At 33.2% G+C, this 19,545-nt stretch overlaps 2 protein-coding genes across 2 annotated transcripts; both read right to left on the bottom strand.

Moving 5' to 3' along the window:
- Nucleotides 1-5,475: 5,475 nt before the first annotated feature.
- LOC141641931 (F-box protein CPR1-like) lies at nucleotides 5,476-6,567 on the bottom strand. Its single transcript, XM_074450575.1, has one exon. The coding sequence runs from the start codon at nucleotides 6,565-6,567 to the stop codon at nucleotides 5,476-5,478; it is 1,092 nt and encodes a 363-aa protein (XP_074306676.1).
- Nucleotides 6,568-9,323: 2,756 nt separating this feature from the next.
- LOC141601299 (uncharacterized) lies at nucleotides 9,324-14,818 on the bottom strand. Its single transcript, XM_074421569.1, has 3 exons — nucleotides 14,404-14,818; nucleotides 12,918-13,406; nucleotides 9,324-10,419 (listed from the first exon to the last, which is right to left on the bottom strand). The coding sequence occupies exons 1-3, from the start codon at nucleotides 14,608-14,610 to the stop codon at nucleotides 9,577-9,579; spliced, it is 1,539 nt and encodes a 512-aa protein (XP_074277670.1). The 5' UTR covers nucleotides 14,611-14,818; the 3' UTR covers nucleotides 9,324-9,576.
- Between the last annotated feature and the right edge of the window lie 4,727 nt (nucleotides 14,819-19,545).

The raw sequence follows: 19,545 nt of genomic DNA on the forward strand, positions 1-19,545 counted from the left end.
TTATTGTACAAAGATGCCCATATAAATTCTCATCGATGATATGAGAAATTGAGATCTAAGGTGGTTATGATAAATATTTAGACTATACATTGGTTATAGTTTTTACCACCTTAGGGGGAGAAAAGTGAGTTAAAGCTGGTAAAAATAAAATTGATCCCAACCCCATACTGAACCAAAAGCTCAGAAGGTTATACGTTAAATTCATTGAGTAGAGGTTTTTGAATTTGATGTAACCATATGTTTTACTAGATTAATACAAGTATATACACTTGAAGTGTATTATAATAAAAGTCAAGATGAATTGACGGTTCCAATTAATGTGAAATAGCAAGTTCAAGCAGTTGGTATGACATATAATTGCTATATTTGAAGTGTCCCCGAAGTGACACGATATCTGAAGGATAATAGATGGCTTAAATGAATATAATGGTACCACATACATATTCATATTCAGATATCATTAAACAGTACTGATATCATCAAGAGGTGATGAAATTATATCGATATATTTATGGAACCTACATACATTTGCGCGCGATATTTTATGGACTTTATAAATGGGGATCGTAAATTTAAGTCCATTTTCATTGTCGACATATAATCTATGATTATAAATGAGCTCATGGACTAGATGTCCAGTTATTGACTTGAAGTCAATTTAAATTATAAATATTGGAAAAGGAAGCTGTACAGTTTGTATTATCGAGTCATCATCATGTGCATATAGATAATAAATTCATCACTGCATTTAGTTTTACTATATACATTATTATTATTATTGGATTATTTTAAGATATGTATTTATAACTTAGTTTCATATCATATGCATGCACATGTTTCATAATATAATTTTGAATGGATAATGTTGGAAAGAAGGAATATATTATGATCTCTACTCCTTTGAGGATAACTCCCTGTAGGAGCTTCTTATAAATGATTATAAATTGTTAATGGTTGATCAATTGAGTTATAGAAAACTCATGATATATAAACCTCTACAATACGATTGAAAGATATCGTGATTAGTTCCAAGATGGAACATCAAAACTCCTATAAAGTTATTTTGAAAAGCTATTGTCTCAACTTGAAGTTTGAGCATATTGGAATTTTAGATTTGAATGAGCTTTTTGCTAAAGATGTGAAATTAGCTTATGGTCCAGAAGTACCATAACAATTGGAAAACAATGTAGTCAAGTCTACAATGAAAAATGTCAATCCATACATATATGGTTTAGCAAAGAAAATCGCTCAAAGAAATTGGATGATTTATTCAATAATTATCAGATTGATTTTCCTTAATACAAGGAATTAAGGAATGATGGCTACACTCTTTTTCCCTTTGACTGGGTTTTTGTCCCAACGGGTTTTTCCTAGCAAGGTTTTAACGAGGTAGCATTATAAGCGCATTATTACGCTATAGTCACGTCATTGTAATTGTTGAGATGACAATTGTTTTAGACATATAATGTTATGTCGTTTATTGATGAGATCCTATATCATTATTGCGGAATTATTATTTCAAATGATGATCCAAGAGTTGTTATGAAATGATTATATCTAGACTGTGAGTTGTCAAAGAAATATGATATCGAAGTTGTTATGGATTTCTATTGAGTGAAGATTCAAGTTTATCAACCACAATGGGTACTACTTCAACGATCAACAAGAAGGAATGTCAAAGTATGGATCATTTTAAGATACATCAAGTTATGTAATCATCAGGGGGAGTAAACACGCACTGTACTCTTTTTCCTTATCCATGGTTTTGTCCCACTTGGTTTTCCATGGAAAGGTTTTAACGAGGCGGCTATTATTATGCGTGTTTGAAGATTATTGTACTCTTTTCCTTTCTAGCGTTTTTCCCATAGGGTTTTTCTAGTAAGGTTTTTAACGAGGCTTCTTCTTCAGTAATGGACATCCAATGGGGAGTGTTATGAAATATTATTATATGGATGTCCATATCTTTGAATACTCTAGAATATATTGTCTTATGAAAACCTTTTCCCATTGTATTGTATATATATATACCCTTCATAATTAAATAAGAATAGAGTTCTGTCTCTCCCTCTATTCTCTCTACAATTCTCTCTACTCTTTATTTTACAACAATTTATTGATTTTATTTCCTACTTTTTTTACACGTATTATAGATACGTGATTATGTGCTAAATCTAGTAAAACGATAATGTTGCTAATTTTGATTGTTATGAACTTCTTAAGCTCTAAGGTGACTATTTAAGGCCCTAGGGTGAGCTAACTTTGAAGAAGTTATGTATTGCAATATTGAATATCATCAATTACTAACTAAATGAGCATTGTATAGGCTTGGCTTTCTATTAAAATGAAAATTGAAGGCCTGTAATGAAGTACTCCGTATCGTCCTCTCTTTCAATCAACCGTAAATCTTTGAACTCCGCTTCGCAAGACTCACTGAATTATGAGAGTCTGTTGCAACATGGCACAAGCCACAAAGCGAAGGGACGCCCTCAGCGAAGGGACGCCGTCATGTACGCAAGGCGCACCAGTTTTGCAAACAATGTGTAGTTGCAAACTTGCAACATAAATTAGTGTAATAATACCCATTTTAGCATTTTGAAGAGGGATAACATGTAAAAAACAATAATAGGGGTAAATAAAAGAATTAGGCCATGTTCTTTCAGGGCTTATTTTCAAATTCATTTCGATTTATTTCAATTTCTTATTCGATTCGATTCAAATCCATTCATTCATTCAAATTCCTCACTTTAGTTTCACTAAATTCAGCCGATTTCAATTTTGTGAATCTTAAACTTAATAGTTTTTATTAATATTAATAATATTAATAATATTATATACTTATTATAATTATAATTTTAATTATAATTTTTATTATTATTATTATTATTATTATTATTATTATTATTATTATTATTATTGTTGTTGTTGTTGTTGTTGTTGTTGTTATTTTAAACTGGTAAATATTATTATTATAATTTTTTATTTTTTATTTTTTTATAATAAGATGCGCGCAGCTATCATTAAAATAAAATTATATTATATTATTATTATTATTTATTATTATTATTATTATTATTATTATTATTTAATTTAGCATTAATATTAATATTAATATTTATATTATTTTAGTTCAATTCACTCAATCAATCACTCGAGATCGATTCATTTTTATTTAGTTCGATTCAACTCATTTCCCATCAATTCGATTCAAATTTCAAATTGCATTCAGTTAAAACGAGAAAGAACAAGACCTTAAAGGGATGAAAAAAAAATATGGGGACAGTAGTAGTAGTAGTTGGCAGCGCTTACGCCTTGATGCGACTTATGCACAAACTACAGCTATCCATGGAAGGTGCCCCTAGGTGTTTTATCTAAGTAGAGTATTAAACTAAATAGCAATTATTGTTGTCAAAAAAAAAAAAAACTAAATAGCAATTAGATTACAATTTTCTTTGCCTGCATTCAAATTGGAAAACTAAAATTGCCAGATTATCAAATAGCACAGCATCAATTATGAATTATATATAAAAACAATAATGCATCTGTCATAATTATTGTTTTAGGCCGATGATGTTTCCTTATTCAGCTTTAATTTGTGGATGGCCACGGGGAAAACTCCTTAGGCTTTCTTTCAGGGGTGTCTAAGGCCACGGGCAACCACGGGCGTGGGAACCGGGCCTCCGCTTTTGGTCACCGGATTACAAGCTTTTATTAATGAAATTCAATACAAACATCGAATTATAATATACTTATGCATTCATATTTGGGGCCTCATTTTTCTATGTCGCACTGGGCCTCCATTTATTTTAAGACGCCCCTGCTTTCTTTGCATATATGATCTAAATGGTATATATTATATGTACTTCCATCTTCAGGAAATCCTTTGAAATCGGCTTTGGTAGTTTTTTTATCTCTTAGATTGTACCAAAACAGTTCATTATTATAACGATTCCGTCTACATAAAATCTCATGTGGTGATCCTTTGCGGTAGGCAATAGGACGGTAATCAAGGTCCCAATTATGGTTAGAAACGATGGACATCAATTTCACCCAAGAATAATTCTTCATAATCCATGCACAATAAGCACCGGGAGTCCCTTCCTTGTCATCCCCTAAAGCACATAGCAATCCATCAAATACACACAAGTCGGAAATATAGAGACTATTACAAGGCAAAGGAACATCATTAGTCCATTGTTGAGCTTGAATGTCGAAACAACGGAGTCTCATGTTCCGGAAATCAGTGGAATGCCAAAAATTTACATACAACAAATTTTTGATTACACTAGGAGGTTGCTGATCCACATCATACAGCGGATACATCATTAATTTAGTCTCAATTAATGTCCATAAATTGGTCTTTGAGCTGAAAATCATAATTTCCCAGCCACCGACATGGTGATCATCCTTACAAAAACTATCTATCCTAACGACTTTGAGATCATCATGGGTCTCGTCAAGATATAGTCCGTATTTTGGACACCTTTTCTTTATTCTGTCTCGTGACCCAATGTCAACATTAGGGATTTCACGGTAGATACGTGTAAACGGGTTAAGCAAGATGAGGCCGGAGGATTGGTAGTACAAGCGGCTTAACAAGAGGAAGCATTCGCAAGAGGCGAGAATAGTCATACTCATCTCCATCAAGAATCTGCTGCTACGGGTTTGTTGTCGAGGCCAAGGGTAAGGGTAAGGGCAGAGTGGAAGGGGAGTGAGGGGAGGGTCAAGGTGGTGGAGGTGTAGGGTATATCTGTCTCCAGGGATAATGTGGACACGATTGTCGTCCGAGAAGAGGTTGAAATCATTGGAAGAGATTAGAGTTTGCCAGGATTTGGATACGGACTTGAAGCGTAATAAGGATTTGACTGGTAATTTAGGGAGGATGCATAACTCTATGATGTCCATTGGAATCCTACCTATTCTGTTCATTATGAGTATTCCGTAGTTCCTAGGGTTTATGTAACACAAATTACTCTCTCCGTATCAATCATGACTGGAACCTAGGAAGTATTTATAGATATAAAACACTTTCTTTATTATATGAAAAATTCCAAAAAAATAGGCCTATTGTTATTAGGAAACTGTTGATTTAGGCATCATAGTTAAAAAACCAAACATGGCCCCTATTAAGTTAAACCGTATATGAGGTGAAATTTGTATATTCCGACTTAAATACAAAATTGACCCATGATTCTACTAATTTTATGTGTTATTGAGATCAGTTATTCACTAATCCGAAAATGGACACGACAGCCAAATCTCACACAATAGATAACACAAAACTGAAGTATCACAAGTCACTCCAACAATTCAACAAACAATTCATGGAAAAGAGGAACTACACACTACACAGCTAGAATTACTATCTTTAGTCGCAGCAAGTCAGTAACGCAAAGATCAGGCAGCAAGTGTTGAATACGAGTGTGTCTCGTGTTTGTACATCTTCTTTAACTCCACCGGCCCATGTTGTTCCCTTATTCAGCTTTGTGGCCGAACGCCACGAAAATTCATTAGGCTTTCTTTGCAGATATGATCTAAATGGTATCCATTATAACTACTTCCATCTTCAGGATACCCTTTGAAATCGACTTTGCTAATTTCTTTATCTCTAAGGTTGTACCAAAACAATTCACTTCTCCAAATCCGTCTACATAATATCTCGTGTCGTGAACCTTTGCGGTAAGCAATAGGACGGTAATCACGGTCCCCTGTATTGTTAGAAACGACGGTCATCAACTTGACCCAAGAATAATCTTTCATAACCCACGCACTCAAAGTACCAGTAGCCGCTTCCTTGTCACACCCTAAAGCACATAGCAACCCATCAAATACACATAAGTCGAAAACATAAGGATTATTACTAGGCAAAGGAACATCCTTAGTCCACTGTTTGGCCTGAATGTCGAAACAGATGATTCTTATGTTCCAGTAATCATTGTAATGGTGAAGAATTGTATACAGTAAATTTTTGTTTACGCAAAGATAGTAGTCCTCCATATGATACCCCCGATACATCATTGGTTTTGTCGTAATTAATGTCCATAAATTGGTCTTTAAGCTGAAAATCGTAATTTTCCAGCCAGCTACCCTAACGACTTTGAGATCATCATGGTCCTCGTCAAGATATAGTCCATATTTTGGATAGCCAGACAGTGTGTTATCAGGGATTTCATAGTAGATGCGTGTAAAAGGGTTAAGCAAGACGAGGCCACTGGAATGGGAGTACCAGCGGCTTACCAAGAGGAAGTATTCGCAAGAGGCGCGGATAGTAATCTCGTCCGAGAATCTGCTGCTAAGGATTGGTTGAGGCCAAGGGTAAGGGCATAATGAAACAGGAGCGAGGGGAGCGTCAAGGTAGTGGAGATGTAGGGTACACGATTCTCCAGGGAATATGTGCACACGGTTTTCGTCCGAGGAGAGGTCGCGCTGACGGTTGTGGAGTAGAATGAAATCATTGGAAGAGATTAGAGTTCGCCAGGATTTGGACACGGACTTGAAGCGTAATAAGGATTTGACTGGTAATCTAGGGAGGATGCATAACTCTACAATGTCTATTGGTATCTTACTCATTCTGTTCTCTGTGTTGTAGGATTCGGTGGTTCGTCCCGCCCCGTCCTGTTTATGTAATTACTCTCTCCGTCTCAATCATCATGATTGGAATATTTGAAGATAAACGATGGTAACAGTAAATCGATATAATACTTTCGTAATATGAAAGATTCCAAATAATAACAGGATAGATATTATAGATATACTTTACGCATCATAATTAGGAAACCAAACATAATCTCTTTGGGCAAAATATTTGCAATAATTAATTATGAGACTAAAATACCCTAAGAGTGATTTAGATTGCAAATACGTAGTTAAATTTTTTTTTTTTTTTTGACAAGGAAAGAAAACTAGGTCAATCTAAATCGATCTATAACAGCACTAATCGAAAGCCAAAAGCTTTCAAACTACCCAAAGAACATACATGAGGGAAACAAAGGGGGCAAAGTATACTCTCAAAGAAATTTTTGCCGAACTCTGAAAACTAAAAGAAAAGAAAATAAAAATAAAAATAAAAAAATCAATCGATATATTGATATAAGACTGAAAAGGGAGAGTCAAATTACCAAAACTCGATAACACTATGCTATAACTAACAAACCATTCAAAATCATTAAATAATCATCAAAACAGATTTAAAGATTCAATCCCCATTCCAAACTAACCCCTAAAAATGGAGAAAAAAACCAAAACTCTCAACACAATTTCTAATTGGATTTTGGTAAAATCAACCCCATAGTAGATTTCATAAATTTCTGTTTAAATTCCCGTTTAATTTAAACCTTCAAACTAAAGATGTAAGACTGAAATTAACTCTCCGGTGCTAAAGATGGAGAGTAGAATCAGCCGGATCTTATAGAAGGTAAAAATTAGAACAGGAAAATTAACTGAATAACCCTTTTCAAAGAGAAAAGATGAACAAAAAGCTAGGGAAGAAAGAAAATGAAGAGCTGATTCATTTTAATTTCTAGGGATTCATTTTTGGTTTCTCTCTATCAATAATCAATAAGTCTCCCTTGTGAGTTCTTCTCAAAAAAAAAAAAAAATAAGTCTCCCTTGTGACAGGTATATCCGTCACAAGCTTGTGACGGATCAAGTATCACCCACTTGGGTAGATAAGACAAAAGTAAGAGTGTTTAGGGAATCACAAATGGTTTGTCTTTATCTACCCAGGTGGGTTTTATTTGACCCGTTACAAGCTTGTGACGAATATCGTCCGTCACAAATGAGAATTTGTGATCAACAATAGAGATTTCTCTCTCAATACGTAGTTAAAATAGGATAATGATAATAGAATAAATACAGAGAGAAAGAGAGTTCATTTTTGAAATAATGGTCAAAAATAAAATATTTGTCGTTTTGGGTTGGTTTTGAAAATATTTGTCAAAATGGTGTCCACGTAGGCTCGGGATTTCTAGACCTGAAACACGCCACTACTAATGGCGTGTTTTGTGAAGGAAACACGTCATTAGTAGTGACGTGTCTTTACAACAATTTTTTTCCTCACCTGACTGAACTTAAAAAAAAAAAAAAAAAAAAAAATTACATAAGACACGCCATTAGGGGTGGCGTGTTTCCCCTCCGAAACCCGCCATTCTCAATGACGTGTTTGTTTTAGTCCATTTTTTAATGAAGTTTCTTTCCGTACTCATTATAAACATGTCATTGGTAGTGGCGTGTTTTAGGTCCAGAAATCCCGAGTCTACGTGGACACCATTTTGACAAATATTTTCAAAACCGACCCAAAACGACAAATATTTTATTTTTGACCATTATTTCAAAAATGGATTCAGAGAAAGACAATCGAAAAGGGCTTATTAAAAAAACCATCTACGTATCGGAAAATAATACTTCTAATAGCGCCGCAGAAAAGGTAATGTTTCGATACACGCTAAACTCGTGCAAAACTTTCACGAGCCTCCTTTATTTTTCTTTTTATAAAATTAGTAGAATTTTATAAAAAAATATATGGAATATAAATAAAAATTTAGATGATATAATACCGTAGAGTATAGCTAATAATTTGTTCTATTAATAGAATGAAAATAAAATCACTTTAATATGTAGGTATATGTGATTAATGTGCGAAAAACGGTTAAATACCCTTTGTAAATGATTTTAAATTTTTAACATAAGCAATGCAAACTCTTCTGGTTTCTATTGACATTGTTGTATACTTGTATAATTTGTGAAACAAGCCCAATCTCAAGTATATATATATGTATAATCAAAAGAGAATTTATTATGAAACAGTCTCTTAGATGAAGACTTACATTTGGCAGAGCGATCCAATATCAATTCCCAAGCAACCGGCGCCCATGCTGGTTAGCATATCTAACTCGATCATTCAAAGTTTGCACATCTTTATCAAGATTGCCCCCAAAGCTCTATTTCCGCTGAAAAAGCGTGGCATGAAAATCTCTTAACAAAAACTCATAGTAGTAGATCAAATAGCAGCAATATAGATAGAGCAATACTAACTTCTCAATCTCAGATTTCATGTCGACGGCCATAACCTTCAGCTCTTCCAACAGGTTACTCAAGTATGATAGTGCGTCAATTTGTTTCACCTTCTCCACTTGCCATAGCAAGATAAGCTATTACACTCCTGGATTTAGGGACTAGGGACGAAGCTAAAAGTACTAGAAAGTTAAATCAAACCTCCACTTTTTGAACCATCATATCAGTAAAGATTAAGAATGACCCACAAAAGATCAGTAAAGATTTGAACTTGAAGCAGCACAATGATGAATTAATGAACCAGGCAACTCTGATCAAACCCTGAAACAGCTACTCCGTCATTTTATTTCATTTCCATACTTTTGTTCAATATTTATCTTACTATATTAGTTGAAATTGAAATGAGAAATGAGAAATGAGAAATGAGCTTGGTGGTGCAAAAAGCAAAACAATTCAAGCTTTTTTTAATCTAAACATTACAACCCAAAAGAATAAATATAAGCCCTGCTCTTTAGTGTAGTAGATGCATGACCACCCAACAGGCATGTACAAAATATTTGGTGTCTACTACAAACCCGTGACCGCTTGGTTACTTGTAGCTACTCTAGCTTCAGCCTGTTTCACCAACAAAATGTGCTTTTGACCAGCAATATGAGCATTGAACACCGTCTCACTGTTACAAACCACATTGCATACACCACAGGTTCTCACTGCATTTGCATCAGCACCACAATCCAAAACCTTCCTTTTCTTTGACTCCAAATCCTTGGGCTCCAGCAATCGAGCTCGTTTCTTCTTCACCCGCTTAGATACAGGCATTGGGCCCACAACTGGTTCAAGATTGTCAACTTGTACAACCGGTGGGATCAAAATGCTCAGAAGGCCCAACGGTTCAGAAGATGATGCAGGAATGGTGACGTTGGGGACTGGGTGCAATGGTTCAGAAGATGACGGAGGAATAGTGACGTTGGAGACTGGGTCCAATGGTTTAGAAGATGACGGAGGAATACTGACGTAGGCAACCGAGTGCAATGGTTTAGAAGATGACGTAGGAATACTGACGTTGGAGGCTGAGTGCAATGGTTTAGCAGATGACGTAGGAATACTGACGTTGGAGGCTGAGTACAATGGTTTAGAAGATGACGTAGGAATAGTGACGTCAGAGATTGAGTTCCGGAGAATCTCCAAGTTCTTTTTGTGTTTCTTTCCATTTCGGTGAATGGTGAGACCGTCGCTGCTCGTGCAGCTGATTTTGCATACATCACACCATGCAGGTCCCACTCCTGCTGGCTTCTGAGGGTTGGTTACAGCTGATTTCTGAGGGTTGGTTACGGCTGGCTTTTGATGGTTGATAACGGGATTGCCGACAGATACGGTGCTTGGATTGGTGATTATATTAAGAGCTCGTTCCTATAATAAAAATCCAAACAATTAGAGCAAGCATATGTAAGATTAATATGACAAATAAACTTCTATCCCCACAAATACCGTCTTCCGCATCTCCATGAGAACTTAAAGTAAATACAACATTCATCATTTCGAATAAAACCCTTTAAAATCAGCAGCGAAAAAACGCAGCATAAATGAATGAATAAATAAATAAACGATTTAGCTAGCATGTGCCCAAGGGAAACATTTTCAAGGAGCTCAAACGGAATGTTTGAAGGAAAATACTAACTCATGCTATTGTGCGATCAAAGTCATTTAAAATTATCATTGTATGTGATAAAATTATTGGCTATTGCATATGAAAGCATCTCAATATAAAAGCATATAGCTATGAGCCCAAAAGTGGGCAAACTTTCTGTTCTTCAAGAACCCCTTCAAAAGTTCGACTTCTGGAGCCCTATAATGGCTAGTATTCGAGATGCTATTAAAGAAATAAGGGAAGTTATAATGAAAGGAGGATCGAAATGTCTCGCAAAGAAGGCTATGCCATATAAAAAGATTGTCTCCCTCACAATCACTTTACATGGAAACAAAAGCTCCCTGTTATTTACATTCCTGATCTTGAGAGTATTTTAAGCACATCGACAAATAACATACAAAATATACAGTGAAAGGTATCCCAGCGTTAACGATAACATAGAGCTCCACCAGTAAGGCAGGCAGAATTAGTGATCAGTAGGCTAGTTTTGAGAGGGTCCACATGCAACAAGCAGTGCAAATATTGCCATAAAAGGAATCGGCAAGAAATTATCCAGAACATAATCCACACACTTTTGGGTGCATAACACTTAATCAAGTCTCGAACAAAAAAAACTTACAATCAAGAGCGAGAAAAACAGGACAAAGGTAAAACTTGAATCAGTACTCATTCAGTGAAACGGAATGGTTCTATTATGATCAAGGGGAGTACCCGAAGTCCTAAACTCCTAATAATTCCACGGCTTCACCTGGATCTTTTGAGAATACACAGCTGTAGGGTAGAGGTAGGTCAGGACTCAGGACAAAAATGTAGTCTCCAGTTTCCTGGCACTACACTCTTCTGATCTCTCACAAATTGTCATCATATCAAAGTGGTGCAATAATATTATAAGTGAGAGACAGATCAATTAGGGGAAAGAGTAGGCCTATGAAATATGTGATAAATCCGCAAATTAGCAAGTTTTCATGACCAAAAAGCCTGTCTGACAAATGCTAAATCGCCGTCTTCACACTATTGGGAGCTACTGCGAAAGTTGCAACTGTCAGCTTTTCAATAAGCATATGACTCAGAAGTTTATAGAACGTTCAGTATTTAGGAATGCTATTATACTTGATAATAACCTGAAAATCCCGATACTATCTGAACAAGCAGACATTTTGACAACTTAACAATGTTGATTTTTTTAGTATTACTAGGATTTTGTTTTAGTATTATCAGAAGTTTCAGGGTAATTTGGGGTCTATCTTCATTACATCATTTAAATACTACATACCATGTGAATCCTCTATTTCATCAGTTGGGCAAGATCATCTATACTGAAGATACAGGTTTATAGGATGGTACATGGTAAAAGAAAAAAAAAAAAAAAAAAAAAAAAAAAAAAAAAAAAAAAAAAAAAAGGCTCCAGGTTGAAGCTCGAAATAGCAGGAGCATAAAAATAATACTAAATTTTGTTTAAAGAAAAAAACGTTTCCGAAAGTCGGTAATTCTATACAGCTTCCAAAATCATGACAACAGTATTTTTTTTTTTTCATTTTGAAGCCCTCATCAGCTGAAGCAGAAGGAATTATTAGTGCGGCTGTACGAGAAAATTTGCTATTAAAGTCAACATACACAGAAACTCTTGCTCAGGGGACTACGCAGGCCGCCTATCCCCGCTATAGCAGAGAGTCAGAGACGTTTCCAACAGATTCATAACCAGCAATGGGATAATCAAACTTCTCAAAAAAAAAAAAAAAAGAAAAAAGAAAAAGAAAAGAAAAAGGAAATGGGGCAATCTACCGCATCATGAAAAGAAAGCGAAAACAGTTTCTTGAGTCAGATTGACTAGTCCGCTATATCCTAAAGTCATAAAGAAAAAGAAGTTTTTTTCACAGATTTCACTCCATCGGAAAATGATGGATATCGTTTTGCACAACATCTATAAGAAAAGATAAAAGGTGCACCGAAGTACACATCAAAGTTTCTTTGTTTTATTGGTATTTATTTTCTTCAACAGCCTTTATTATGTAAATCTAGGCCCCTTCACCCCATTTTAAATCAATCATATGTTTAATCTTTCAAGGTCACACATGCGGAAATACATAAGCTGGATGTGAAAGATAAATATGTCACATACAAGTATACAACACTTGTAAATGGAGCATGCAAATTCAACATAAGGTATCGAATAAAATCCTCCAAATGCATAGGAACATGGCAACATCTTGAAAGCACATCTGAATTTTTTGGGAGAAAAAGGATTGAAGAAGTAAACTACCTTGGCTATATGCTTCTTCCCGATAAGGTGATCAGAAAAGGCTATTTCACCATTACAAGCAACATTGCAGATATTGCATAACCTAAGAGACTGCATGGTAGTACCACCATCGAGAAGCTTCTGTTTCTTTTCCTCCAAATTGGCGGGTACATTTGAAACACCAGGCCCGCCTTCTCCACCTAATGTCCCTGTTTTACTAGCATTGTTCCCCTGAGATGATTGCCCAGAGGAAGGAACCATAGTCGGATACGTCTTCTTGATAGCTTTATTGTGATTCTTTCCAGATATGTGCTTCTCGTAATGTTGAACACTATTGCACTCAATCTTACATAGGTTACAGAATACACTCTGACTCACACTTTTTTTCTTTTTAATCACTTTGGGTTTCTTCACTCTTCTTTTAGAAACCTTCGGGAATTGGCTAAATGTGTTCATCGGAGTTCCATAACTAGCTGAAGGAATGGCTTCATTCTGCAAGGGTTGGATAGCCTGAAACTTAAAAGCACCCAGTTACAACCTATAGATATCTACGACACTATACTCCCTACAGTTACAACAGTAAAAAATTGAGAAGCAACACCATTATTGAACCACGTTCTTCGTTCTAATTCATACAGCTAGTATTCCTACTTAACCAACCATAAAAAATTCCATGAAACGCAACACTCAAACAACAATAAGTACCACCACAAAATCTTACATATTACTAACAAAGAGGATTAATACCTGAACGGTGTTGCCTGAATTCCTAAGCAAAAAAGAAACAAACTTTGCGCGCATTAACTTAAAACCACTTAAACACTACTTACAAGAGTTAAATAATTGAGGAAAAAAAACTAAATTCTCCTACGTCAGCAAACAAAAATCCAGCAACTAAGCAATAATCAAAGCGACTGAACTGAAGAAATAAAGTACAAAACTTATAGAGCTAATGTAGAATTGGGCACCATTATCGAGCCGCATTCTTCATTCTAAGTCATTATAACAACTGAAAGACAGACTTTCTCCAATTTGAATTCGCGATACAAATGTTCCACAGTGATGATCGCAAGATTCGCAACAAGGGGCAACACACAAACAGCAATGTGAAGAAACTTATTTAATGGGTAACATTTAAAAAAGTAAAAAATTCAAAATTTTCACAAATTGGTGCAGCAAACAAAATTCCAGCAATTCGACAATAAATTGAATATGTACCACCATTATCAGGTCGCATTCTTCATTCTAAGTCAACATAACTACTGAAAGACGGACTCTACCGAGGCAAACAAACTCATTCAAAGGATTAACATTCACTCAATCAAAAAGATTCAAACTTTTAACAAATTACTGCATTATTGATCAAAAACCCATGAAATCATCAATAAATCAAACTAAATAACATCATAATACAACAAAAACACATCAAAATTCATTATATATAACCATTTCAATCATAAAAAAACAAAATTATACTCAAAATAAATGATAAAAAAGCTTAACATACAGGAGGAATAACATTTGGGTCAGAATAATAAGAGGGTTGAGGTTGAAAAGTTGCATAATTTGGAGGTGGGTAAGCTCCATAAGAGGAATACGGGTCGGATATGGGTTGAGATTGGAAATGGGTAGCAGGAAAATTAGGGTTTGGAGGTGGTTGAACTTCGTAATACGAAACATTACTGTAAGTGGTTTGACTTACTGTTTCATACATTTTTGAAATTAATTTGGGGGTTTGATCTGGGTTTTTGGTGAATTGAAAATTTGGGGATTAGGTTAGTGATAATTGGGATTGAATTGAGGTGTTGATGATGGTGAATCTTGCGGAAATTAGGGTTTGTGAAGGGTGGATTGACTGGTGGACGGAAGTGAGATTACTGGTGACATGTGCGGTTGGTTTATGGTTTCAATGTTGATTTAGATTCTTTGGGTAATGTTAAATACAACCTTGTATTTAAACATTAAATACATTTTAATTTGAGTATTAATTTAGTAATTAAGAAATAAATTACACATTAATCAATACAATTAATGCATATATTAAGAATTTATTTGCTCTTTTGATTTCTTAAATACAATGGGTTGTATTTATCATTATCCTTCTTTTAATTACCTTATCAGTTATCATTAGATCATTTAATTTTGCATTTACCGAGTAACCCTTCATTTTCGCATACAAGTTTGTTTTAGAAAAAGTTTTCACTTATGACTAAATGGCGGTAAATTTTGCTTAAGAGAGTCTTAAATTTAGACATCTCACAATTTTCTTTTATTTTCATCTTTATTTAATCTTTTATGAGCTTTGTTTTAAATTAAGATGGTCTTTGAGAATTGGTGTTACTTCTTTTTTCATATTATAAAAGTCTTTCACTTATACATATTTTCATAATTAGTACAACAACAACAACAACAACATCAGAGCCTTAATCCCAAAATAATTTGGGGTCGCTGACATGAATCATCCTTTAGAACTGTCCATGGATGAACGCACATCTCAAAATGCAAATACAAAAAGGAAAAATGAAAACCAAGAGGGAGAGCGAAATGGAATACAAAGTCAAGGTAAACTTACAGGTTTTAAAATTGAATTCCGGATTTCTTTTATAAAAACCTAAAATTTAAATCGAAAATAAAAATTAAAACGATTTTGAATATCGAAATAGAATTAAGGATCTGGAATGCCTTAAAAGTAAACCAAGTAAAATATATAAGAAAGTGGTTAGTAAAAAAAGTGTAATAAAGGAGAGAATGAAGAACAAATAAATTTTTAAAAATTAAATAAGAACAATAAATATGTCAAAAAACATCAAATACTAAAAATCCACATGTATCATTTTCCTCCATTGTGCTCTCTCAGTCACCATACTCTCCTCAAGCCCCAAAAATCTCATATCGTGCTCTATCACTCTCAACCATGTCTGTCTCGATCTCCCTCTACCCCTAGGGACCTTTTCTGTCCCCAAGTCTCCAGCCTCCTAACTGGTGCGTCCATAGGCCTCCTTCTCACATGTCCAAACCATCTTAGTCGATTTTCCATCATCTTGTTCTCTATTGGCGCTACTTTTACCTTTTCCCTAATCACCTCATACCTTAATCGATCTTTCCTTGTATGTCCGCACATCCACCTCAACATACGCATCTCCGCCACACTCATCTTTTGAATGTGACAATGTTTCACGACCCAACACTCGGAACCGTAAAGTAAGGCAAGCCTAGTTGCCGCGCGATAAAAATTTTCCTTTAATCCTTAGGGCATATCTTTATCGCATAAAAACCATGAAACACTCTTCCATTTCAATCATCCCGCTTTAAATGTGTGAGCCACATCTTCGTCTAACTCCCCGTCTTTTTAGATTGTAAATTTGTAAACCATTTATATTAAATGTATCCATAATATAGTTTAAAAGTTTATTAGATGTACAAAGATGTTTAACATAAACAAATATAATATAAGTAGGTTATATTTTGGAAACTATGTAAAAGGAAATGAATCAGAATTGTTTCAAAAGATACAATATTCCATAATCTGCATAATCTGTATATTTTATAAAATCCCCTATTTACTAAATGAATAGGTGAACTCACAAATTTTCCCTCCAAAAAACATTTTTTTTAAACAAGGAAACTATTGATAATTTAATTGTATTCACTAAATAAGGAAATTAATAATTATAATGTATTTCATTATAAAATTCTATCAATAAAATTAATATTTTCATCAAATTATATAATTTTCACTAAACACTAAACTATTATATTTTAATTAAAGTATCAATAATATAAGACTATAAACTATTAAATTTTTTATTGATATTATTATTTGATAATGAGTTGACTCATACTATTCATACTATGTATAAACAAAATTATATCCGGTTTTGATTACTTTCATAACAAAAAAAAGTTGAGAGAATTTATAAATTGGAATCACTAGCGTTGTGGTATAAAAAAATACTTTAAAAAAAAAAATTTCAGCACATTACTCAATCCTTTTTGATTAATTTTCAGTTTTAATTTATTTTTTGCTCAAAATAAAATATAATAACAAGAAAATTGAACAATTAATGAGATACCACTATTATTTTACAGTTCAATTTTACTTATTTTTCTTGAATAATTTTACAGTTCAATTTTTTTCCTCAAAAAATAATAACGTGAAATATGAAAAATTAATAAACTGCTAATTTAGCATGATTAAGTAATACAAAAATAAAAAGTCTATAAATACCGTGCATTCATTGCGCGAGATCTAAACTAGTTAGATAATCAACTGATTTAAAAAAATCAAACGACACAATATTCCATAATCTGTATATTTCATAAAATTAGATAATCAACTAATTTAAAAATTATGTTTGATAAAATAATTGCAATGACATTGGATGTAGCAAATATGATAGTAATCACTCATATAACTAATAAAAGTAACAATAACAATAATAACAACGTGAGTAATGAAGTTAACATTAACAACGGGTGTATTAAAATTAACATTATTAAATGCAGGAGTAGTGGAATAAACGATAATGACGGTGGGAGTAGTGAAAGTAATAGGGCACTCATAACAAATATAGTGAAAGTAACAATAGGAACAACGGATAAAGAATGAAAAATTAGCTAACAATTTAGTTTAAGGAAAAAAAAGGTATTTATTTAAATATGAGTTTGATAAAATTAACGGGAATGGATAAAGCCGCAAGAAAAAAAAAGCGTGAGTAGTCAAAGAAACAACAATAACCGGATGAGTAGTGAATATAATAGTATTAACATGATATTTCGTGAATGAAATTAATAATATTAACAGTGAGAGTAGTGAACGTGTCTTATTAATGAAACAATAGTAATAACATTTCACTACTTGCCCGTAATTATTGTTACTTTCACTACTCCCGTCGTAATTATTGTTACCGTCACTACTGCCGCATTAATATTGATAATTTCACTATTCACACCGTAATTATTGTTACTTTCACTATTGCCGCATTAATATTGATTATTTCACTACTCCCGTTGTTTCTACCACTTTCTTAATATTGATTATTTCACTACTCCCATTGTTGTTTCTACCACTTTCACTAATCTCGCTGATAATATTGTTACTTTTACTATTCAAATGAGCGATTGTTATCATATAACTATATCAAATCTTACTACAATTCTTTTCTTTACTGACGAAATTACTTTTACTACTTAGGCATGCAATTTTAAGAGGATTATATATTTATATAAATATATTACATATATGCATTAAATCAAATCGAAAGAATTATGCAATATATATATATTATGCAATCTAACTTAAATTATTTATAACCTACTTATTATATTTTTGTTGTTAAATAATTAACATCTAATAAACTATAAAGTTTAATAAAATTGCATAGATTTTAACTTTAATATAATTTTATGATGATGATAATAATTAATACCATAAGTGTGCATGTTTATACTAATTAATTATTTTATTTTAAAGAAATTGACCATATTTTAGTCTTCTATAAATATTTAGGAAAATTACCAAGCATCTTCTTTCTTTTAGTCTCCTTGAAATTGATCATCTTAATTAATTATTTTATTTAAGGAAATTGATCATCTTAATTAATTATTTTATTTTAAGGAAATTGATCATCTTTTAGTCTCTTACAAATGTTTAGGAAAATTACCAAGCTTCTATATAATTTAATTTTAACCCAAACTATATAATATTTGCATTGAGATCCCTTAATCGGGTCCATCACACGGTGCTATTGATTTAAAACTATATAGTATAATTAATTTATATAACTTTCTTTAATTACATTGAAGTCCCTTGGTTTCTGGATTTAATATATAGTATTGATAAAATAATTTCAAATCTCAATTAATAAATTATTGAGAGACGGTTTCTCAGACGTAACTCTTTTCCCAGGGGATTACTTGGTGGTTATTTTTTAGTTTATTTTTATTGGGGGGGGGTGGGGGGAGGATTATTTTCTAAAGAGTAATTTTGTGGAATATTTATGGTCTGAGTCATGCCTTCTAAACTTCGAATTTGTCACTCTCGAATTATTCTTTCAATAATATATAACTAACTTAATTATTTAAAATTATCAATTTAAGATAGTCTACAATAAAGTGATTAATTATTTTCTACTTTGAAAAAAATAAAAAAAGAATAAAAATTATTTCTTAATATGAACAAATAATAAAAATAAATAAAACATGACCCTCTATGGATTTGGAGAGTAAGCTCAAAAGGGTCACTTGAGTAGTTGAGCACACATGCTATTATTTTCTCCTTTTTTTTTTCCCTTTTTCCCTTTGCTTCTATGCATGGATTTCTCCCACCTCACCAAATTTACTACTTACTCCTACTTAAGTACTACTACTATAACTACAACCTAGCTAAATAATTGTAACAAAAAATAGTAGAATTTTTTGCTCATCAACTTACATCACACAAACCATAATATAAATCCGTCGGCGTTAAAAACGCTCTTATAACTCCCTTTACACACACAAAAAAAAACACAAATCATAATATTAAAAAATGTTTTAATTGCTAATCTCCCAATATTTGAACTACCCACAAGCTATAGTAAGTGAGAAAAAGTGTACAAACTTCTCTACTAAAAAAAGAACCTTTTTTTGTGCATCAATTCAGATCTTA

The sequence above is a fragment of the Silene latifolia genome, chromosome 1, assembly GCF_048544455.1.
Source record: "Silene latifolia isolate original U9 population chromosome 1, ASM4854445v1, whole genome shotgun sequence".
Lineage (NCBI taxonomy): Eukaryota > Viridiplantae > Streptophyta > Magnoliopsida > Caryophyllales > Caryophyllaceae > Silene > Silene latifolia.